This window comes from Mustela lutreola, chromosome 4 (assembly GCF_030435805.1).
Source record: "Mustela lutreola isolate mMusLut2 chromosome 4, mMusLut2.pri, whole genome shotgun sequence".
Taxonomy (NCBI): domain Eukaryota; kingdom Metazoa; phylum Chordata; class Mammalia; order Carnivora; family Mustelidae; genus Mustela; species Mustela lutreola.
The window spans coordinates 80,516,077-80,538,038 of NC_081293.1; the positions used below are offsets into that span (position 1 = coordinate 80,516,077).

Genomic DNA, 21,962 nt, shown 5'->3' on the forward strand with positions numbered 1-21,962 from the left:
TATTAGATACAGGATAACAATCAACAAAGGAGTATAAGAGGGCTCTGCATTAACCAGATGCCTTGTAAACAAGAAGGAATATCACTTATACATTGATTATAAATCTTACAGATAAGCAAGGAAAGTAGGATATGTTTGGTCATGCAGTATAGAGTTTATAGGGGAGCAAGCACATTTAAAGGGATTATCTTGATTAACGGCAGGCTGTCTCTGAGGCAGGGCAGATGATGAAAAAAATGTAGCAGGTGGCGTTCCACCCAGAGCGGGCCAGGCGTTCCTGGCTGCTCGGCTTCCAAGCCGTAAATCATCCTCTCCCCCAGAGACCTGTTGCTAATGCATGTTTCTCTTAAGACAACCTTTAAGCATGCTTGCTAGACTAGTGCAATTTCTCATGGGTTATATTTTAAGCAGTACATTGTTTTGAGGGACAGTTACACATATGTTCATTTGTCTTTCTTAAATTCCACATATAAGTGAGATCATATGGTACTGACTTATTTCACTTAGCATAATATATCCTAGCTCCATCCGTGTCATTGCAAAGGGCAATATTTTATTCTCTTTGATGGCTGAGTGACAGTCCATTGTGTATGTGTGTGTGTGTGTGTGTGTGTGTGTGTATATATATATATATATACACACACAACTATGTCCATAGTTGGCTAATGTTGATAATGCTGCTATAAACATCTGGGTGTATGTATTCCTTCAAATCTGTGAAAAAAGGGATATCTGGGTGGCTGAGTGGGTTAAATCCTCTGTCTTCAGCTCAGTTCAGGCTTTCTGCTCAGCAGGGAGCCTGCTTCCCCCCCACCCCCGCTTACCTTTCTGCCTACTTATGATCTCTGTCTGTCAAATAAATAAAATCTTTTAAAAAATATGTGAAGAAGATATATTATGAAAAAATAGGTGTATATCAGAACAAAGAAATTATCAGAGACAGGGACATTATACAATGATAAAAGAGCAACTTGCTAAGAAGACAAATGTACATGTACTAAATAATAGAGCTGAAAAATACGTGAGCTCCACACAGATAGGACTGAAAGAAGAAATAGATAAATACACAATTATACGGGGAGACTTCAGCACCCCTTTGTCAATAATTGATAGAAAAGCTAGACAGAAGTCAGCAAGAATATAGGAAAACACAACCCTCGCACTACCAAACAGGATCTTTGGATATTTGTAGAACACTCCACCCAAGGATATATTTTTTTTCAAGTTCCCTTGAAACATTCTCAATGATGGACTCTATCCTGGGCCATAAAACAACCTAAACACATTTAAAAGCATTGGATTTTTTTCATACAGAATCTTTTTGCTGACCACAATGGAGTTCAACTTAGAAATCAATAAAAGAAAGGTAACAGGCAGTCTCCCATTACTAGAGAACTAAAGAACACAATCTTAAATAACTCTTGGTAGAGGTCTCAGGGGAAATTTAAAAACATATTGAACTGAAAGAAAATGAAAATATATTAAATATTTATATTAAATTATATTTAATGTTAAATATAATTTAATTTTATATTAAATTTTACATATGAAAATTTGTGGGAACAGCCAAAGCAGTGCTGAGAGGATAATTTATGACACTAAATACTTACAGAGAGAAAAATAAACCAATAATCTAAGCTTCTGTCACAAACATTTAGAAAAAGAAGAGCAAAATAAACTCAAAACAAGTAGAAGGAAGGCACTTCTATAGATAAAAGCAGAAATCAATAAAACTGAAAACAGGACCATTGAAAGAAATAATGAATCTCAAAACTGGCTATTTAGAAATATCAAATCTACAAACCACTGAAAAGTCTAACAAAAAGAAAGAAGACCCAAATTACCAATATCAGGAATGAAATGAGGTATCACTACAGACCCTACAGACACCAAAAGGATCAGGTGGGAATGTATGTGTGCATTTACTGTATGATTCTATTTATGTAACATTTTTGAAATGACAATAGTACAGAAATGGACAGTAGATTAGTAATTGACAGGAATAAGGGATGAGGAGCATGTGGGAGGGTAGTGGATGTAATTATAAAGGGATAGGAGAAATGATTGTTCAGGTGATGAAATTGTCCTCTATTTTGATTATCAGTGTCAGTGTTGTGGTTGTGATATTGTACTGGCTGTTTTGTAAAGATGTTACCCATTCCCAGGGGAAAATGAGTAAAGGATATATGGTATCTCTTTGACTATGTCTCACCATAGCATATGCGTATTATCTTGAAATAAAAGTTAAACAAAAAGTTCACATTAAAAAACTCAAAAAAGCAAACATAATTGTTTCGTCAGGGGAAATTATAAAACAGCAACATTCTTTTCTTCATTCATAAATGTAGTTTTTTTATGTGTAAAACTAAAACAAATGGAGGATAGTTTGTTGAAGTTTATTTAATTGAATCATTAATGTTAGTAAAAGCATAGCTATCCATTTTATTTTCTACTTGGATTTTTCTTCACCTTTACTCTATATCCTTCTCAAAAAGTATTCTTTAAAGTACTTCAGGAAGTTTAGAAATTAGCAAGACAAAAATGGAAATCTAAGAGAAGCATAAAAAATATTTTTTTAAATAATATTTAGATTTTAGTTGATTTAAGGGCCCTAAGTACATAAGAGTCTAACATTCTCTGGGATTGAGAAAAAGGAAGCAAATTATGGGACTTGTTTGCAGTAAACTAGGCTTTGAATAGTATTATTTATTTTTTTGGTATTCATTGTATTGAGTAATAATGGTTTTTCATCTGTTGGGCAGCAATTTGTGAATACTCAAAGATTTGAACATCTTTGGTTTTTATGATTTTTTTTTCTGTGTCATTCCTGAATTCACCGTTCTTTTGCTCACCTCTTTCTCATTTTTCCAAACTTTCAGATCAATATGCTTCTCAATTTTAAGGATGACAAAAGTGAATGTCCATGTCCTGAAGAAATCCGTGACCAGCTTTTAGATTTTCATGAAGATTTGATGACACATTGTGGTAAAGTCTTCTTGACTTACAACTCTTATTAGATGTGTTATATATTTATTTATTTACTTATGTATTCATTGAAAATTAACTGACATATACTTATACACCACCGTGTAAGTTTAGGATGTATATTGTGATTGTTTGATTTATTTATATTGTGAAATGACTACCATAATAGGTTTCACTAAGATCCATCTTCTCATGTAGATGCAAGAAAAGGGAAAGAAGAAATAAAGGCATTTTATCCCCCCCTTGTGGTGAATACCCTTAGGACTTCAAAGAACTTTCCTGTATATCATACAGCAGTGTTAGCTACAGTCATTATGCGATATGTTGCTTCCCTAGAACTTATTTAAAGTTTGTAACTTTTTTTTTTTTAAAGATTTTATTTATTTGTCAGAGAGAGGGAGAGAGAGCAAGCACAGGCAGACAGAATGGCAGACAGAGGCAGAGGGAGAAGCAGGCTCCCTGCCGAGCAAGGAGCCCGATGTGGGACTCGATCCCAGGACGCTGGGATCATGACCTGAGCCGAAGGCAGCTGCTTAACCAACTGAGCCAGCCAGTCGTCCCAAGTTTGTAACTTTTGACCGCTTTCCTTCAATGCCCTTCTCCCTACTGATAACACCTCTGATAACAATTACGGTCAGTTTTTCTCTGAGTCTTTTGTTTGTTTTTAGTTTTCCAAATATGAGTGCAATCACACAGTATTTCTCTTTACTTTGCCTTATTTGTCTTAGCATAGTTCCTTCAAGTTCTGCTCCGTTATCACAGATGGTAAGATTTCCTTGTTTTTTTTGGCCAAATAATATTCCATATCCACAACATCTTTATCCACACAAGTTATTTCCATATCTTGGCTATCATAAATAATGCTGCTATGAACATGGCAATGCAGATACCTTTTTCAAATTAGTGTTTTAATTTCCTTTGGATATATTCCCAGAAGTGAGTTACTGGATCGTATGGTAATTCGGTTTTTTAAAAAAGTTTTGAGGATCCTCTATACTGCTTTGTTTTTTGCTATTGAGTTACAGTAGTCTTTTATGTATTTTGAGTATTAACTCCTTATCAGATACTACTCTACATACATTTTTTTTCTCATTCTGTAGGTTGTCTTTTCACTTTGTTAGTGGTTTCTTTGGTTTTTATGGAAGCTGTTTAGTTTGATGTAGTCCCATTTGTTTATTTTTGCTATTGTTGCTTGTGGTTTAGGTGTCATATTCAAAAAATCATTGCCAAAACCCATATCAAGGAGCTTTGTTTTTACATTTTTCTAGGAGTTTCATGATATCAGGTCATACATCTAAGTCTTTCCATCTATTTCTAATTAATTTTTAATGAGTGGTTAAGATAAGGGTCCAGTCTCATTCTTTTAAATGTAAATATCCCATTACCCCACACTGTTTATTGAAGACTATCTTTTTTTTTTTTTTTAAGGTTTTATTTATTTATTTGACAGAGAGAGATCACAAGTAGGCAGAGAGGCAGGCAGAGAGATAGAGAAAGGGAAGCATGCTCCCTGCCAAGCAGAGGGCCCAACTCGGGCTCAATCCCAGGACCCTGGGATCACCATCCAAGCTGAAGACAGAGGCTTTAACCCACTGAGCCACCCAGGCACCCCTATCTTTTCTTTTCTTTTTTTTTTTTTTGAAGATTTTATTTATTTATTTGACAGAGAGAGAGAGAGGGAGATCACAAGTAGGTAGAGAGGCAGACAGAGAGGGGGAAGCAGGCTCCCTGACAAGCAGAGAGCCTGATGTGGGGCTCCATCCCAGGACCCTGAGATTATGACCTGAGCTGAAGGCAGAGGCTTAACCCACTGAGCCACCCAGGTGCCCCTATTGAAGACTGTCTTTTCTCCATTGGGTATTCTTGGCCCCCATGTCAAGTATTAGTAGGCCATCTATGCTTGGGGTTATTTCTGGGCTCTCTGTTCTTTTCCATTTATCTACCCATTTTTATGTCAGTACCAGTATGTTTTGATGACTATAGCTTTACTATATTAACTTGTAATCAGGGAGTGTGACACTTCCTGCTTTATTCTTCTTTCTCAGGATTTCTTCAGCCATTAGGGAGATTTTGTGACTTCATATAAATTTTAGGAAGATTTTTTCCTACTTTTGTAGAAAATGCCATTCAAATTTTGATAGGGATTACAATGAATCTATAGATAGCTTTTGATAGTATTACCATTTTACAATATTAATTCTTCCAAAGCCATTACTAGAGGATGCCTTTCCATTTATTCATATCCTCTTCTTTTCTTTTCATCAATCTCATGTAATTTTTAGGATAGAGATCTTTTACCTTGTTAAACTTATTCCTAAGTATTTTATTGTTCTTAATGCTATTGTAAATGAGATCAATTTCTTAATTTCTTTTTCAGAAATTTTATTTTTAGTTTATAAAAACACTACATATTGTTGTATGTTAATTTCATGTATGCAACTTTATTGAATTCATTCATTATGTTTAACAGTTTTTTGGTTGAGTCGTTAGTATTTTCCATGTGTAAAATCATGTTGTCTGCAAATAGAGACCATTTTACTTCTTCCTTCTCAATTCAGGTAGCTTTTATTTCTTCTTCTTGCTTGATTGCTCTAGCTGGGACTTCCAGGGACTTCCAAGAAAGGGGATGCCTTTGTCTTGTTCCTGATCTTTGAGGAAAACTTTTTCAGTCTTTCACCATTGGGGATGATATTAGCTGTGGGCTTACTATATATGGTCTTTGTATGTTGAGGTGTATTCCTTCTGTACCTAATTTGTTAAGAATTTTTATCATGAATGGATGTTAAAATTTCTTGAGTGCTTTTTCTAAAGTGCCCATTGAGATGATAATATGATTCTTTTCATTCATTCTGTTATTGTGGGGTGTCACATTGATTGGCTCATGTATGTTGGACCCTCCTAGCATCTCAGTGATAAATCTCACTTGATCATGGTGAGGGGCGCCTGGGTGGCTCAGTGGGTTAAGCCTCTGCCTTCGGCTCAGGTCATGATCCCAGGGTGCTGGGATCGAGCCCTGCATTGGGCTCTCTGCTCAGCGGGGAGCCTGCTTCCTCCTCTCTCTGCCTGCCTCTCTGCCTACTTGTGATCTCTCTGTCCAATAAATACATAAAATCTTAAAAAAGAAAATCTCACTTGATCATGGTGAATGATCCTTTTAATATGCTGTTGAATTCAGTTCGCTGGTATTTATTGAGAAATCTGTGTTCCTTGGGGTTAGTGACCTGTGATTTTCTTTTCTTGTAGTATCCTTTTGCATTTTTGGTAGCAGGTAAATGCTGTCCTAATAAAATGATTTGGGGCATGTTTCCTCCTCTTGGATATTTTTGGAGAAGTTTGAGAAGAATTGGGGTAATTCTTATTTCAATGTTTAGTTAAATTCACCAGTAAGGCTTTGCTTCTTTGTGAGAATTTGATTACTGATGCACTCTTCTTACAATTAATTGGCCTATTCAGATTATCCATTTCTTCCTTGGCAAATTGTTTGTTTCTAAGAACTTTTCCATTTTTCTAGGTGGTCCAGTTTGTTTGCTTATAATGTTCATAGTAACCTTTTACAGTCCTTTGAATTTCTATGATATCGTTTTCATTTATAATGTTGTTGATTTGAGTCCTGCCTTTATTCCCCATGGCTAGACTAGCTAAATGTTTGGCAGGTTTTTTTGTTTGTTTTTTTCAGGGAACTAACTTAGTGTGGTTAATCTTTTCTGTTGTTTTTTGATTTCTATTTCAGTAATTTCTGCTGTAATCTTTCTTCTGCTATCTTCAGGCTCTGTTCTACTTTTTCTAGTTCCTTAAGGTATAGAGTTAGGTCGTTTATTTGAGATCTTTCTTGGTTTTTCATGTAGGCATTTATTGCTATGAACTTCCCTCTTAGAAGTGCTTTAGCTGCACCCATTAATTCTGATATGTTGTATTTCCAGTTTTGTTTGTCTTAATAAATTCTTTTATTTCCCCCTAAATTTTCTCTTGTCTTCATTGTTTGTTAAATAGAGTGCTGTTTAATTTCTCCGTGTTCATGAATTTTCCAGTTTTCCCCTTTTCATTGATTTCTAGTTTTATGCCATTGTGGTCAGAGAAGATTACTGGTATAATTTCAACCCTCTTGAATTTACTAAGACTTGTTTTATGGCCTAACACATATTCTATCCTGGAAAATGTTACATGTGCACTTGAGAAGAATATTCTGCTGTTGCTTGATAGAATGTTTTTGTATGTTAGGTCCATTTCGTCTACAGTGTTGTTAAAATCCACTCTTTCCTTATTAATTCTCTCCTGTATGAACTATTCATTGTTAGGAGTGGGATACTAAAGACCCCAATTATTATTGTATTACTCCTTATTTCCTCTTCTAATTTTTTTATTTGTTTGTTTTTGCTTTATATGTTTAGGTCCTCTGTTGTTGGGTGAATAAATATTTATAAATGTTACATGTTCTTGATATATTGACCCATTTACCATTATGCACTGACCCTCATTGTCTCTTCTTACCATGTTTAATTTAAAATCTATTTTGTCTGATGTAAGTGTAGCTTCCCTGTTTTGTTGTTGTTTTGTTTCATTTGATTACCATTTGCTTGAAATGCTGTTTTTCATCCCTTTGCTCTCTCTTTGTGTTTTTTATTTCTTCTTTTTTTTTTCTTTGTGTGTATTTAAAGCTAATGTGAATCTCTTGGGGGCAGCATATGGTTAGACCTGTTTTTTTTTTTTTTTTTAATTCAATCATTCTATATCTTTTGGTTGGAGAATTTTATCCATTTATATTTGAAGTAATTATATTGATATGTAAGGATTTACTATTGCTATTTTGTTCATTTGGAGGGGTTTGTAGATCTGTTTTTCTTTGTTTCCTATCCTGCTGTATGTTGTGTATGTATGTGTTAATATATTTCTTATGAGTATGTTTTTACTCCTTTATTGGGTTCTTTTGTATAATTACTACAAGATTTTCCCTTGTGGTTACCACAAGGTTTACATACAATATCATAATGTTTTAAGAACCTATTTTAATTCCTAAAAAAAAAAAAAAATTAAACTAGAGCTGTGAGTTGTGCACCATGGTTACCCTATTGCAGAATCTAACTTTGATTATATGTTTACCATTACCAGTAAGACTTACACTACCTTTTTTGTGTTTTTGCACTGGTAATTAGTGTTGTTTAACTTCCATTCAAAGAACTTCCTCTAGCATTTGTTGTAAGGCAGATCTGGTAGTAATGAGCTTCCTCAGCTTTTGTTTGTTTGGGAAAGTCTCTCTCCCTCTTCCCTTTTCTTACGGACTTTCTGAAGGACCCAGCTTTACTGGGTATAGAATTCTTGGTTGACAGTTACTTTCTTCCATTTTTTAAAAAATATGTGGTAAAGTTCTCTCTGGCTTAAAGAGTTTCTGTTGAGGAATCTTCCAGTGGTCTTATGGGATTTCCCTTTTGTGTAACTTCTCTCTTTTCTCTTGTGCCTTTTTAAAATTCTTTCTTTGCCTTTTCCTTCTGACAATTTACTTGTTAATGTGTCTCAGTGTAGCCATATTCAAGTTAAACACATTTTGGGTCTTTTAGCCTCATCTATCTGCTTGTATGTTTCTCTCCCCAGGTTTGGGAAGTTTTCTGCTATTATTACTTTAAATATACTTTCTGTCCCTTTTTCTTTCTTGTCACTTTTGGGAATTCCCATAATCTGAATATTGTGGGACTCTTTCCATTGTATCCCGTAAATCTTACAGACTTTCTTCAGAGTGCATGATTTTCATTGACCTATTTTTCAGGTTGTTGATTTTTTCTTCTTCATGTTGAAGTCTACTTTTGAAACTCTCAACTGAATAGTTCAGTTACTGTATTTTTTAACTCTAGAATTTGTTTGTTCATTTTAATGGTTGCTGTTTCCTTGTCAAACTTCTTGTTTTGTTTTGAACTGTTTTCATAATATTGTTTAGTTGGTACAAAAGTTAATATATATGTAAATAGGTTCATAAATATACATGATGCCTGTTAGGAGTTCATGTAAGAATATTTATTATTGCAAAATAGTTAACTGACCCTTTGTGGAAAATCATGACAGGTAGAGATACCAGAAAGGCTTTAAGAACAAGCAGGAGATAGCCAAAATTTTATTTAGTTTCTCCTCTGTGGCAGAGGATATGTAACCAAATGCTTTGGCAGAGAGAAGACAGATTGGTTTAGTGTAAAGACAATTGATCACAAATAGTTGTATTTAAACCGGTTGTGGGGCACTTTTTAGAATTGGCCAGGAGAGGCAGCATGTATCTTTTGGAATAATGATAAATGTCTAAGGAAATCCTTTAAGAAGTTTATGTCAGTAGCCCAAATCTATTAAGGTAGGTTTCCCCTCCTTTTACCCTAAGAACTTTAAAAATGGAATTTATTTGATGTTCTTAATCTGTGGTTCTTTTCCCTTTAAGCAGTGATATGGACAAAGTGTTCCAGTGAAAGAAAATGAATTAGCCATTTCTTAAGTGTTGTATAGCACCAAATGCATTATTTCTATCTTATTTTAATGATGAGAATATAAACATCACCTTGCATATTAATTCAGCTTTTGAATAGAGAGACACTAGATGAGTGCCAGAAAGTTATATTATCTACAGTAAATAAAGAGCTACTCTAAAATGGTAGGATTATTGCTTCAGACATAAAGTGTTTCCTGAACTAGGATACCTAATTATGCCTACTCTCTGTTTTTTCAGTTTATTAACATACCACTGTAATTGTCAGAGGCAAATGAGGAGGCTGAACTTCTAGGAGGTTTTCTGCAGGGTAAAACTGTAGGTCTAGGCAGATAGCACCTAAAGTCAGAGATGCCTCAGGGTCAGCCTGAGGGTCAGACCAAACAGCAGAATTGATCTTGACTCCTAAGAGCATCTTTTTGCTATCTGCTCAGTTTTATATTTTGTCTTGGCTACTAATAGACCTAGGCCCATCAGAACAGGAGAAAAAGAGAAAGGACAAGATGCTAGTGAATGGATTTTACCCAAGTGCTAGTGAGCAGGAGTGCTTAACTCAATGTTGTCAAATATTTTGGACATGCAGCATTGCTTTAAGCTATAAATGGAAAAAGTTGCAAAACTGGAGCATTATTTGTCTTAAATGTATTTTTAAAAAAATTCTTTCTTTCTCTTTGCTTTTCTCATGCTAGGAATTGAGCTGGATGAAGATGGGTCTTTGGATGGAAACAGTGACTTAACAATTAGAGGACGCCTGCTGTCCCTGGTAGAAAAGGTGACATACCTGAAGAAGAAACAAGCTGAAAAACCAGTTGAGAGTGACTCCAAGAAGTCCTGTAAGCAGTATGGAAGGGCACTGGCAAAGCAACTCTGCTGACATTTATTCATCCTTTGAACTAACATCATACTAGATGAGCCAGTGAGAAAACTGAGCTGGAAGCTTCCAAGAATCAGATTCTTAAGTAGATGCCTGTGGCTGCCAGAGGTAGACAGCAGCAACAAAATATGTTTGTAGGAAAAGATTGAGAGGTAGCAGTATTTATAAGGGTGGTTGGGCTCTCCAGAGGACTACAAATGTAGATGTTTGATCAGAGACTGTCAAGACAAAGTGCAAAGGGAGTAATTTAGCTTTCCTATCTAAATATGATGCTAAAGGCATTCGAATATTCTTATACCAAGTTAAACCTTTTCTTAAAGTTTAAATAGGTAGTTGTCTGTTAATAGTATTTTGCTTCTGAGATATTTGCTAAACCATTAGGCATTTCTGGTTCGTTTTTATACTGTTTAATTGAAGAGTAACACATTGGGGCAATGCTTCTCAGATGCAACACTCATCAGAAGGGGTTCAGGTAGTAGGTTGGGGAGATCTATCTTACTAATTACCTACACCTCAGTCCCTCTTCATTCTGTGATGCAGCCCACTGGTTGAGGAACAGTTTTTACTCAAAGAAGAAAAGTCAACTCATGAAAAATTTTAGTTTTTTTGTTTTGCTTTGTTTTGTTTTTGGTGCTTACTCACAATGGAAACCTTTCATCCTTAACAGTGTACTCTAAATTTATTCTTTAATATCACAACCAGATTTATTTGGATCAGGTCTTTTTCAAAATGAGAGTTCAAGGTTTCTTATGAACCACTTTTTATTATTATCAAGTTTATGATTTTGATCTATTGCAAGTGTCAGCATGGTTTTGAGGCATGTGGAAGTATACTGGCATTTTATCTGCATTTTGGATTTAGTTAAAATTGGTAGTTTTTGTTTAGTTTAATGTATAGATTAAAGCAGGTAAACAGCTTCTTTTGAAAATCTGCCAGTGTATCAATGGTAGGAATTAGTACCTTATTATGTATGTGTTGATCACATCAACCCACTTAGCTTTGATAACTTTGCTCTTTATTTTAGGAGCTTTAAAAGTTCTGTTGCTTTTATGTATACTATACTGCATGACACATTGCAAGAAATCTTCTACGTATAGAATAATTTTTCACTTTAATACAGCTTCACAATCAAAACATTTTAAGTGACAATTAAGGATCCAAATTATAGTAAAAATATATGAGGTCACTTTTGCAAATGGCTCAAATGAAGAGAGAAAAAAATAGATCATTACCTTGGATGCCCATGATTGATTTTATAAGGGTATATGATGTCACATCTTCTGGGAGGAAAATAATGGAACAAAGAAAATAAAAGTAAAAGTAATAGGACAAATCATATTGATTGTCCTATGGATTGCCAACAGCAATTTTGAAAAGTATAATTCTGAACAGCTAAAATTCCTTAATAAGCATAGTTTTTAAGGAAAAGCCTGTGTATTTTTATTCCTCCGTGTTCATAACTCATTTTTATTGACATATGTATAGATTGTTTAAGTGAAATTTATTTTCCTCCAAGAATATTCCTAGCTTTTTCAACTCTGGTTCAAATACAGATATTAGTTTGGGACTGTGAGAGGTAGAGTTGAAATGCCCAGCTAATTTGTCTTCTCTTATTATTTTCCTTTTTAAAAAACATCCATAATGACTTTATAGCCACTCTTCAACAGTTGATTTCTGAAACCATGGTCCGATGGGCACAAGAGTCTGTCATTGAAGACCCCGAGTTGGTGAGGGCCATGTTTGTGTTGCTCCATCGACAGTACGATGGCATTGGGGGTCTGGTCCGGGCTCTGCCAAAGACCTACACTATAAATGGTGTCTCCGTGGAGGATACCATCAACCTGCTGGCGTCTCTTGGTCAGATCCGTTCTCTGCTGAGCGTAAGAATGGGCAAAGAAGAAGAGAAGCTTATGATTCGTGGATTAGGGTAATTTATTTAACTATTACAACTTTTGTCTTACAAATGTCTTCTTTTTACTTGTTAATCCCAGTAGTTGCACAGTAGGTATATTAATATAAACCCACTATTTCAATTATAGGCATGCCTCGTTTTATTGTGCCTTGCTTTACTGCACTTCACAGACAGTGTGTTTTTACAAATTGAAGTTCCGTGACTACCTTGCATTGAGCAAGTCTATTGACACCATTTTTTTTTAATGGCATTTGCTCACTTTATGTCTCTATGTGTCACAGGTTGGCAATTCTCACAGTATTTCTAACTTTTTATTATATCATAATTGTTATGATGACCTGTGATCAATGGTTACGACTCACTGAAAGTTCAGGAGATGGTTAGCATTTTTAGTTATTAAGTATTTTTTAATTAGGGGATGTTCATGGATTTTTTAAAAAGATTTTATTTATTTGACAGAGATCACAAGTAAAGAGAAGGCAGGCAATGATAGAGGGAGAAGCAGACTCCCCACTGAGCAGAGAGCCTGAGACAGGGCTGGATCCTAGGACCCTGGGATCGTGACCTGAGCCGAAGGCAGAAGCTTAACCCACTGAGCCACCCAGGCACCCCCACATGGATTTTTAAAACATAACACTGTTACACTCTTAATAGACTACAGTGTATTGTAAACATAACTTTTGTATGTACTGGAAAACAAAAACATTTCATTTGATTTGCTTTATTGCCATGAGTTGGAGCCCAATCTGCTGTATTTGTGAGGTATATCTGTATATGATTATTAAGTGAGATTATTGCTTTTCTAGATATTATGTTTTAAAGTTAAATAGAAAATTTGCTCACCAGCAAAACGTGACCAATTTTATAACTCGAGGCTGCGGTGGCTATGATATGCAGCACGTATTTTAGAGGTGCTTAGAATTAATTTTTCAGGGCTGCTTGGGGGGCTTAGTTCTTAAGCCTCTGCCTCTGCTCAGGTCATGATTTCAGGGTCCTGGGATCCAGCCCTGCCTCAGGCTCTCTGCTCAACAGAAAGCCTGCTTCTCCCTCTTACACTCCCCCTGCTTGTGTTCCCTCTCTCGCTGTGTCTCTCTCTGTCAAATAAATAAATAAAATCTTTTAAAAAAATAAATTATTTTTTCAGTAATGTACAATCATATATAAAACACATGAAGGTTAATAAAAACACACGAAAATCCATACAGAGACAAACACTCACCAGCAGGAAATAGTTGTCTGTATCCAACGGGGCCTTGAAAAAGAATGGGGAAAACAACACAATTCTTTTGCTAGTTCAGAATCATAAGTGTGCTTCATGTGAATTTAGGGATTAATGTTTATATCTCATGTGTAGTTTACGGATTCCTAAACTGAGAATGTAACAATTGGACCTGGAGGTATACTTTTCTCACCTCAAGTCACTGTGAAATCTTGCAGGAAAAAACTAAATACTATGAACGGTTAGCTTACAACCAAAATTGCAAAGCACATAAGGAAATAATCCTTCATAAGCAGGGGTCTTGCAGACACAATGATAGTGGGGTCAGAACACCTGTTTCAAAAATTTCAGATAAGACAATGCCAGAAAGAGACACAAGTTACTATATATAAAATGGTTAAAAAATACAAAGGGAATAAACCAATTCTCTAAAAATAAGATGTGGAGAAAAGTCCATGAAGACTCGAAAAACATCCAAGTAGAGTTTCTAGAAATGAAAAATATAATAAATGACATTAAAAACAGTGAGTTAATTAAATTTGATAAGATACAGTTGAAGAGAAAATTTAATAAGTTGGATCATAGATCTGAGAAAATTACTTAGTACTGCAGCACTGAGAGATAAAGATAAGGAAATTCAAAAGAGCAGTTATGAGACTGAATGGATAGTATAAGGTGGTCCAGGATATAGTAAACAGGATTTCTGGAAAAGATAGAATAGATGATTTATGGAATGGGAATATTTCAAGAGCTACTGACTTGAGACTTTCAGAATCAATGAAGAACATGAACTCACAGATTATCCCAAAGGACATGTAGTTCCACATCTTCCCTGCATAGGCAGTCAAACTGCAGTAAAACCAGTGATACTTCGATTATTTTAAAGGCAAATTGAAAGAAAAGCCAGAATACTTAACAACAACAACAACAACAAAAAGCCCAACAGCATATGGAATTCTCAACAGCAAAACTAGAGATCATTACTCAGTGGAATACCACATTCACAAATCCTGATGGAAAATAACCATCAGTTTAGAAGGTGTTACTCAATTGAGAATGTCATACCATGACCTTGTGCTTCATGGAAATTCGGGGATGAGGATTTATATCCCATATTTAAAAGTGAGGGCAAAACAAAGATATTTCAGAATGTTTACTTCCAGTTCATCAACCTTCTAAAGGGCTGTACATTAGAGAAAAGATAATAAAACTCAAAGAATGGGAGGCAGAAGTTTTAGTGTATTATTGGCACATATATGCATAAATCTGGGAATCATTCACCAGCTTGCATAGTTTGGGAATGTGAAAGTAGAAGAACAATGGAAGCTTAAATTAAGCCTTATGAAGTCTATGAGAAAAAAATACTGAAACATAAGGATGTAGAAATCGAATGTAGAATGTTGACAAGTGAGTTAGAATGTACATATTCTACCAAAAAAAGTTAAAGAGAAAATGAAAGAAAGAGAATGAAAGTAACTGTTGACATGTATAAAAAAGGATGTAAAGAAACAGTAAAAAAGTTTAAGAATCCTACAGATGGTTCTTTAAAAAACTAATGGAATAGAAAACAACAGTTTTCTTTGATCTAAAAAAAATAATCCTGTGGGTAAAAAACAAAGTATAGAAAGATTCAGTTTGTGTCTTATTATTTATTTATTATTTATCTAAATTCAGAACACATACTGTATATTGCCCTTGGATCTGTCAGGTGTTTGAAATCATTAAAATAAGCCTAAAGGTTATATTCCAAAATCGTTATCATTATTGCACAGTAAAAATAAATATACTAACAGAACAAAAGAAGGAGAACAGAAAAGTTTAAACAACAAAAGCAAATTTGATAGTCTTTAAAATTGTGTGAGCGTGAATCTTTTTCTTGGATACTAATACATTGATCTAACCGAAAAAGGTTTCACCTAAGTCATCTTCATTAACCAAACGAGCAAGGAAGCCTTCCAGGAAAGGCAGGGCACTTTCTTCTTAAATGAACAGGTAACAGTAATATGTGCTGTTAACACATAAATCACTCAGTAGTGGTAAACCTTAAAATGGGGGTGCCTGGGTGGCTCAGTCGTTGGGCATCTGCCTTCAGCTTGAGTCATGATTCCAGGGTCCTGGGATCAAGCCCCCCATCAGGCTCCCTGCTGGGTGAGAAGGCCTGCTTCTCCCTCTCCAACTCCCCCTGCTTGAATTCCTTCTCTCTCTGTCTCTGTCAAATAATAAATAAAATCTTAAAAAAAAAAAAAAGCAAAAACCTTAGAGGCGCCTTGGTGGCTCAGTGGGTTAAGCCTCTGCCTTCGGCTCAGGTCATCATCTCAGGGTCCTGGGATCAAACCCCCAAATCGGTTTCTCTGCTCGGCGGGGAGCCTGCTTCCACATCTCTCTCTCTCTGCTTGCCTTTATGCGTACTTGTGATCTCTTTCTATCAAATAAATAGGGGTGCCTGGGTGGCTCAGAGGGTTAAGCCTCTGCCTTCGGCTCAGGTCATGATCTCAGGGTCCTGGGATCGAGTCCCACATCGGGCTCTCTGCTCGGCAGGGAGCCTGCTTCCTCCTCTCTCTCTCTCTGCCTGCCTCTCTGCCTGCTTGTGATCTCTGTCTGTCAAATAAATAAATAAAATCTTAAAAAAAAAAATCAAATAAATAAATCAAATCTTTTAAAAAAAAAAACTTAAGATGATTATAAAACAAAATATAAAGTTATCTTTTTGTAGTATTGGAATATTTCTCAAAGGACACATTTAATAAATGACAACCTGCCTTCCAAGTGGTAGACTTACAAAGCCACATAATTTATCTAGAACGAAAGGCAAACAAGATTTTTTTCAAAACAAAATTGTCCAAAGTTGGGTCCTACAAAAAGATTTGAAGTGGGCGCCTGGGTGGCTCAGTGGGTTAAAGCCTCTGCCTTCGGCTCAGGTCATGATCTCAGGGTCCTGGGATCGAGTCCCACATCGGGCTCTCTGCTCAGCAGGGAGCCTGCTTCCTCCTCTCTCTCTGCCTGCCTCTCTGCCTACTTCTGATCTCTCTCTGTCAAATAAATAAATAAAATCTTTAAAAAAAAAAAAAAAGATTTGAAGTAACAAAAGAACAATCCTATGATTACAACTGTGGTTTGAAAAATTGAAGGTTCTCCTACTAAATATGTTACTTTCTTATGTGAAGCAAAAGAGGCCTTTCTTCACTCCATTTGTTCTTCACAAAATACACCAGACCTATTTTAGTCCTCGGCACCCATGTCTTTTTTTTTTTTTTTTTTTTTGAGTTGTGCTATCTAAAAACTCTTGTCATTAAAGCAAAACTAAACTCAATTAAAACAAAAAACTAAAACTGAAAAAAGAGAATCATTATGCAGGAATCATACTATGTCACTGTCTTGATATACTTGATATACTTGATATAACTAAAAGTTAGCGTATGACCAAGTGAAGGGGTGAGTCCATTAAGGAGATGAGATCCACAGGGAAAGTTTGTTTTCCTGTAGGCTGTGTGTTAAAATTTTCTTGTTAAAGCTGTGACAGGAAGTGTTTTTGTAGAAAAATAAAAACAAACTTCTGTATTGATTTGATTTACATTCACATAAAAATCAGCAGAATTTTAATGACTACCAAGTATTTTAATGGCTACCGAGCAGTAACATCCTTAGGAATACCTCTACATACATAATATAATAACATGTAATGAAATAATGATAATATGAAACATGTTGGGTGTCATCTGCTGGTTATTCAAATCAAATATTCATTTTTTTTTAAAGGCTTTATTTATTTGACAGACAGAAATCAAAAGTAGGCAGAGAGGCAGGCAAAAAGGGGTGGGAGAAGCAGGCTCCCTGCTGAGCAGAGAGCCCGATGCAGGGCTCCATCCCAGGACCCTGGGATCATGACCTGAGCCGAAGGCAGAGGCTTTAACCCACTGAGCCACCCAGGCGCCTCTCTAATGTTCATTTTATTATTTTACTTTGTTTTAATTTTAAGGATTTTATTTATTTATTTATTTATTTGACAGGGAGAGAGTGTGAGAGAGAATGCAATCAGGGGGAGTGGGAGAGGGAGAAGCAGGCTTCTCACCCAGTGGGGCTTGATCCCAGGACCTTGGGATCATGACCTGAGCCAAAGGCAGATGCTCAACAACTGAGCCACGCAGGTGCCCCAAATTCCATTTTAATTTATTACACTACTTCTACCTGGATTTGAGGTGTATTTCATTTCACTTTGAGAGTGTGAGTCCTTTACATGTAATTCTCTGGAAAGGTAACACAAATATAGTAAGAAATAACACTATTGTTATTAAACATGGAAATACTGAATGTAGTACTAAAAATATCCTACATGAAAAGCAGATATTTGTATGTCAATAATTTAAATAGGAATGTTCATAGAATGTGGTATAATAGTGATTCATATCTCTATGCTAAATAAGATTGAACAAAAAAATAATACTGTTTTTTCTGAAAATAAATAATTTAAAAGAAAAAAAAATAAAGAAGATTGAACAGATATTTGGATATACATAAAATTAGGAATGATGTGTCCAAAAATATATTTCATATAGATGAATGTTTATATATGTAGTACATTTCTTGTAACTGAAAAGAACAGATAACTTGTATACTATTTTTGAGAGGCTATCAATATTTTTGGAGGAAATTCAATTAATTGTGCTTCTTAACTTTTGTTTTTATTAACTTTAATCATGACTGCACATAATTTTCTGTTCATGCCAGTAATTAATTCCAAAATATTCATCAGGATCTCGGATAAATTTTCATTTAAGTTTTTCTTTGCCCTCTGTGCTTCTCCCCCAACCCCCCAAACCTATATTGTCCCTTCTAGGGATATCATGAATAATAAAGTATTTTACCAGCACCCTAATCTCATGAGGGCACTTGGGATGCATGAGACAGTGATGGAGGTCATGGTGAATGTCCTTGGAGGTGGAGAGTCCAAGGTAAAGGAAAACCTTTGATTATTAAATTGCCAATGAACATGACTCATGGAGTCCATACACTCCTAGAGCATATACTTAATGAGGATTTCTTAAATCATCTTAGGAGGACTGTTTTTTAAAGAACACCTTCTGCAAAAACAAAGCAAGCCTTATAGAGTGAGAATTGGATATGCTACTAGTTCTTTCTTCCTTTGATATTGATAACAATTTCTGTCTTATGCTGTATAATTTGTTGTCTCCTAAACTTTTCCTGTTTAGTGGTTAGTTAGAAACTTTGAACATAAATACTATACTACTTTTTAAATTCTTAATTATAAGTGAATGTCCATCACATTAAAAGTCCAGAACACAAGCATGTTCTTCAGACCCAGACATGCCGCTTGATTTAGATGGCAGTTGGTTTCACTAAATTCCTGATCCAGGCCCAAATCTGAAGATGATGTTCTGGAGTTTTAAGACATAAAGTGAACTTCTTAAGTGATTTAAAGTTAAAATAAAGTGAAACCTTCCAAACTTTCAAACCTTCAAAACCGAGTGAATAGAGCAATACAACAATTTCATATGAATCAGTATAATTTTATGATCTATGATTTGCAAATATATTACACTGTTTTTGAAATTTTAAGATGTGTTTTTCCAAATATGGGAGATTTCGTATTTTTCATGTTTAAATTACCAGTTACACAGACTTATAACGATATTTATAAAATATTTATAAAAATTCTGATAAGGAGGGATTCCAGGGATCATCTAGGGTATCCTAGAATAAGATTAAATGCTTAAGGGAGATATATTTGCAGGTGTCTGGCATGTGGGCCTTCTGGGTCAGGGTGCTCATTGTAGCAGACGAGTCGTTTGCAAATCAGGGAAGATGTGACTCCTAGAATCTTAAAAACAACACTTATGATACGAATGCCCTAGTGTGGTTTCAAGTAGGAAATAGGGTATTTTTAATAAAAGGTTTCATTGAACTTTTTCTCTCTTAACCTAAATTAAGAATTATTATCCATTTTATTTCAGTTTTACACAACTGAATCAGTAAGACTTAATAGTCTCCCAGGGAAACAAAGCTGATAGTTTTAGTCCAGAATCACAGCCAAGTCTGCCTGATTGCTAAATTAGGCTTATGCCACCTATAGATTTAGGGTTGTAGCTTAGTTCCAGAGCAACCCCTTGATGGTAATGAGGTTTCTCCATTAATATTGGGCTTGATTTTCAGTGGCTCATGGACTAGATGAGTTGACGTGTAGACAACTGAAGGTCTTTTAGTGTTTAGTAGGTCTTTAGTCTTTAGTAGCCCATGCAGACGTGGGCTCGCATGGTTTAACAGTGTAGTTGGACCTCAGCTTCTGAACTCAGTTTTCTGAAGACCATTTACTCCCACAGCTAACTAAATGTTCTTTATGTAGGAAATCACTTTTCCCAAGATGGTGGCCAACTGTTGCCGTTTCCTTTGTTACTTCTGTCGTATAAGTAGGCAGAATCAAAAAGCTATGTTTGATCATCTCAGCTATTTACTGGAGAATAGCAGTGTCGGTCTTGGTAAGTGAATTATGGCTTTTATTTAATCTTATAAGAAGAATATACATACTGTATTAAATTTTAAACTTTAATGCAAAGTAATTTTAGATTAATGCAGTGTGTGTTGTATTTAGAAATGAAATTTTAAGGGACAGTGTGTTTTTATATGTAATTTGTAGTTGTAGCACAAACCAGGTTTTGTCTCATCCTTGTTTGAATTAACAGCCTCACCAGCTATGAGAGGTTCAACGCCGTTGGATGTGGCAGCCGCGTCGGTGATGGATAATAATGAACTGGCCTTAGCTCTGCGTGAACCAGATCTGGAAAAGGTAAACAACATCCTCCCCTCTTGTGTTTGTGGGAGTTAGGCTTGTTTATGGTTGTTTCTCGAGGTTATTGAAGTATAACCATAATAGAGTTGTATTTATAGACACAATTATAGCATACATTGTATATTATAAACATGTTACTGGGATGCCTGGGTGGCCCAGTGGGTTAAAGCCTCTGCCTTTAGCGCAGGTCATGATCCCAGGGTCCTGGGATCAAGCCCCACATTAGGCTCTCTGCCCGGCAGGGAGCCTGCTTTCTCCTCTCTCTCTGCCTGCCTCTTTGCCTACTTGTGATCTCTGTCTGTCAAATAAATAAAATATTAAAAAAAAATACACTTTAAGTTGGTTAACCCTGGTTTGGTTTAAGAGTTTTGCCCCTATATAAATAAAATTAACCTGCAAATTTACTCTTCTATCTTTTATCTAGTTTGTTATCAAAGTTACACTAATCTCAAGAAATGTATTACCAGGGACACCTGGGTGGCTCAGTGAGTTAAAGCCTCTGCCTTTGGCTCAGGTCATGATCCCAGGGTCCTGGCATCAAGCCCCACATTGGGCTCTCTGCTCAGCAGGGAGCCTGCTTCCCCCACCCCACCTCTCTGCCTGCCTCTCTGCCTACTTGTGATTTTTGTCTGTCAAATAAATAAATAAAATCTTTTTTTTTAAAGATTTTATTTATTTATTTGGCAGAGAGAAATCACAAGTAGGCAGAGAGGCAGGCAGAGAGAGAGAGAGGGAAGCAGGTTCCCTGCTGAGCAGAGAGCCCGATGCGGGCCTCGATCCCAGGACCCTGAGATCATGACCTGAGCCGAAGGCAGCGGCTTAACCCACTGAGCCACCCAGGCGCTCTAAATAAAATCTTTTAACAAAAATTCTTTAAAAAAACATTTTACCTATATTATGTAGAACCTATAGTTGTAAATTACAAAGAACAAGAAAGTTGAGATCAAGCATTCCCTCTGATCACATCTATTTCTCTCTGGAAAGGGAATCAACTTTTCTGTTTTGTAGGTTTCTGTCCTTTCATGGTATCTGTTGTTATTTTTGCTTTACTCATACAGTTTTGATTTTTTCCAGAAGTTATTTTAACATGTCAAAGTACATTTTCTTTTTTTTTTTTCTTAAGATTTTATTTATTTATTTGACAGAAAGAGAGGGAGAGATCACAAGTAGGCAGAGAGGCAGGCAGAGAGAGTGAGAGAGGAGGAAGCAGGCTCCCCACTGAGCAGAGCGCCCCATGCGGGGCTTGATCCCAGGGTGCTGGGATCATGACCTGGGCCAAAGGCAGAGGCTTTAACCCACTGAGCCACCCAGGTGCCCCTCAAAGTACATTTTCTATCTTGTAGACATATATCCCTGATATACTAAGACCCTGAGCTCTGAGAGCTTAAGGCTGCATACATGTTTGCCGGAACATAGATAAATGTCCCTGGCACCGTCATCGTGACTGCATTCCAAGTGGTCTTCCTGGTCCTTCCCTGCTCCCCTACTTTGCAACCAGAACGAGCCTCTTAGAAAGTTCGTATTAGTCCTGCATCCACAGCACTTCCAGAGACTTTCCATCTCACTTTAAGGAAAAGCTAAAGGCATTGTAACGGCTTCTAACCCAGCTGATTTCACGTATCCCTCTTACTGCCAGCCATTCTCCTTGTCTCTTCCATCTGCTCCACCAGCCACACTGGTCCCCTTGCTTTCACAGGAACTTGCCATGTGTGC

At 36.0% G+C, this 21,962-nt stretch overlaps 1 protein-coding gene across 3 annotated transcripts in view; it reads left to right on the forward strand.

Annotated features, from left to right (window-relative positions):
• RYR2 (ryanodine receptor 2) overlaps nucleotides 1-21,962 on the forward strand; it is a 751,000-nt gene that overhangs the window by 536,773 nt on the left and 192,265 nt on the right. For all 3 annotated transcript variants that reach the window (XM_059170336.1, XM_059170337.1, XM_059170338.1), the window contains exons 39-44: nucleotides 2,880-2,985; nucleotides 10,132-10,275; nucleotides 11,970-12,243; nucleotides 18,282-18,396; nucleotides 19,806-19,938; nucleotides 20,143-20,246. In XM_059170336.1, coding sequence (XP_059026319.1) covers nucleotides 2,880-2,985; nucleotides 10,132-10,275; nucleotides 11,970-12,243; nucleotides 18,282-18,396; nucleotides 19,806-19,938; nucleotides 20,143-20,246 — 876 coding nt within the window. The remainder of the gene's footprint in view (nucleotides 1-2,879; nucleotides 2,986-10,131; nucleotides 10,276-11,969; nucleotides 12,244-18,281; nucleotides 18,397-19,805; nucleotides 19,939-20,142; nucleotides 20,247-21,962) is intronic.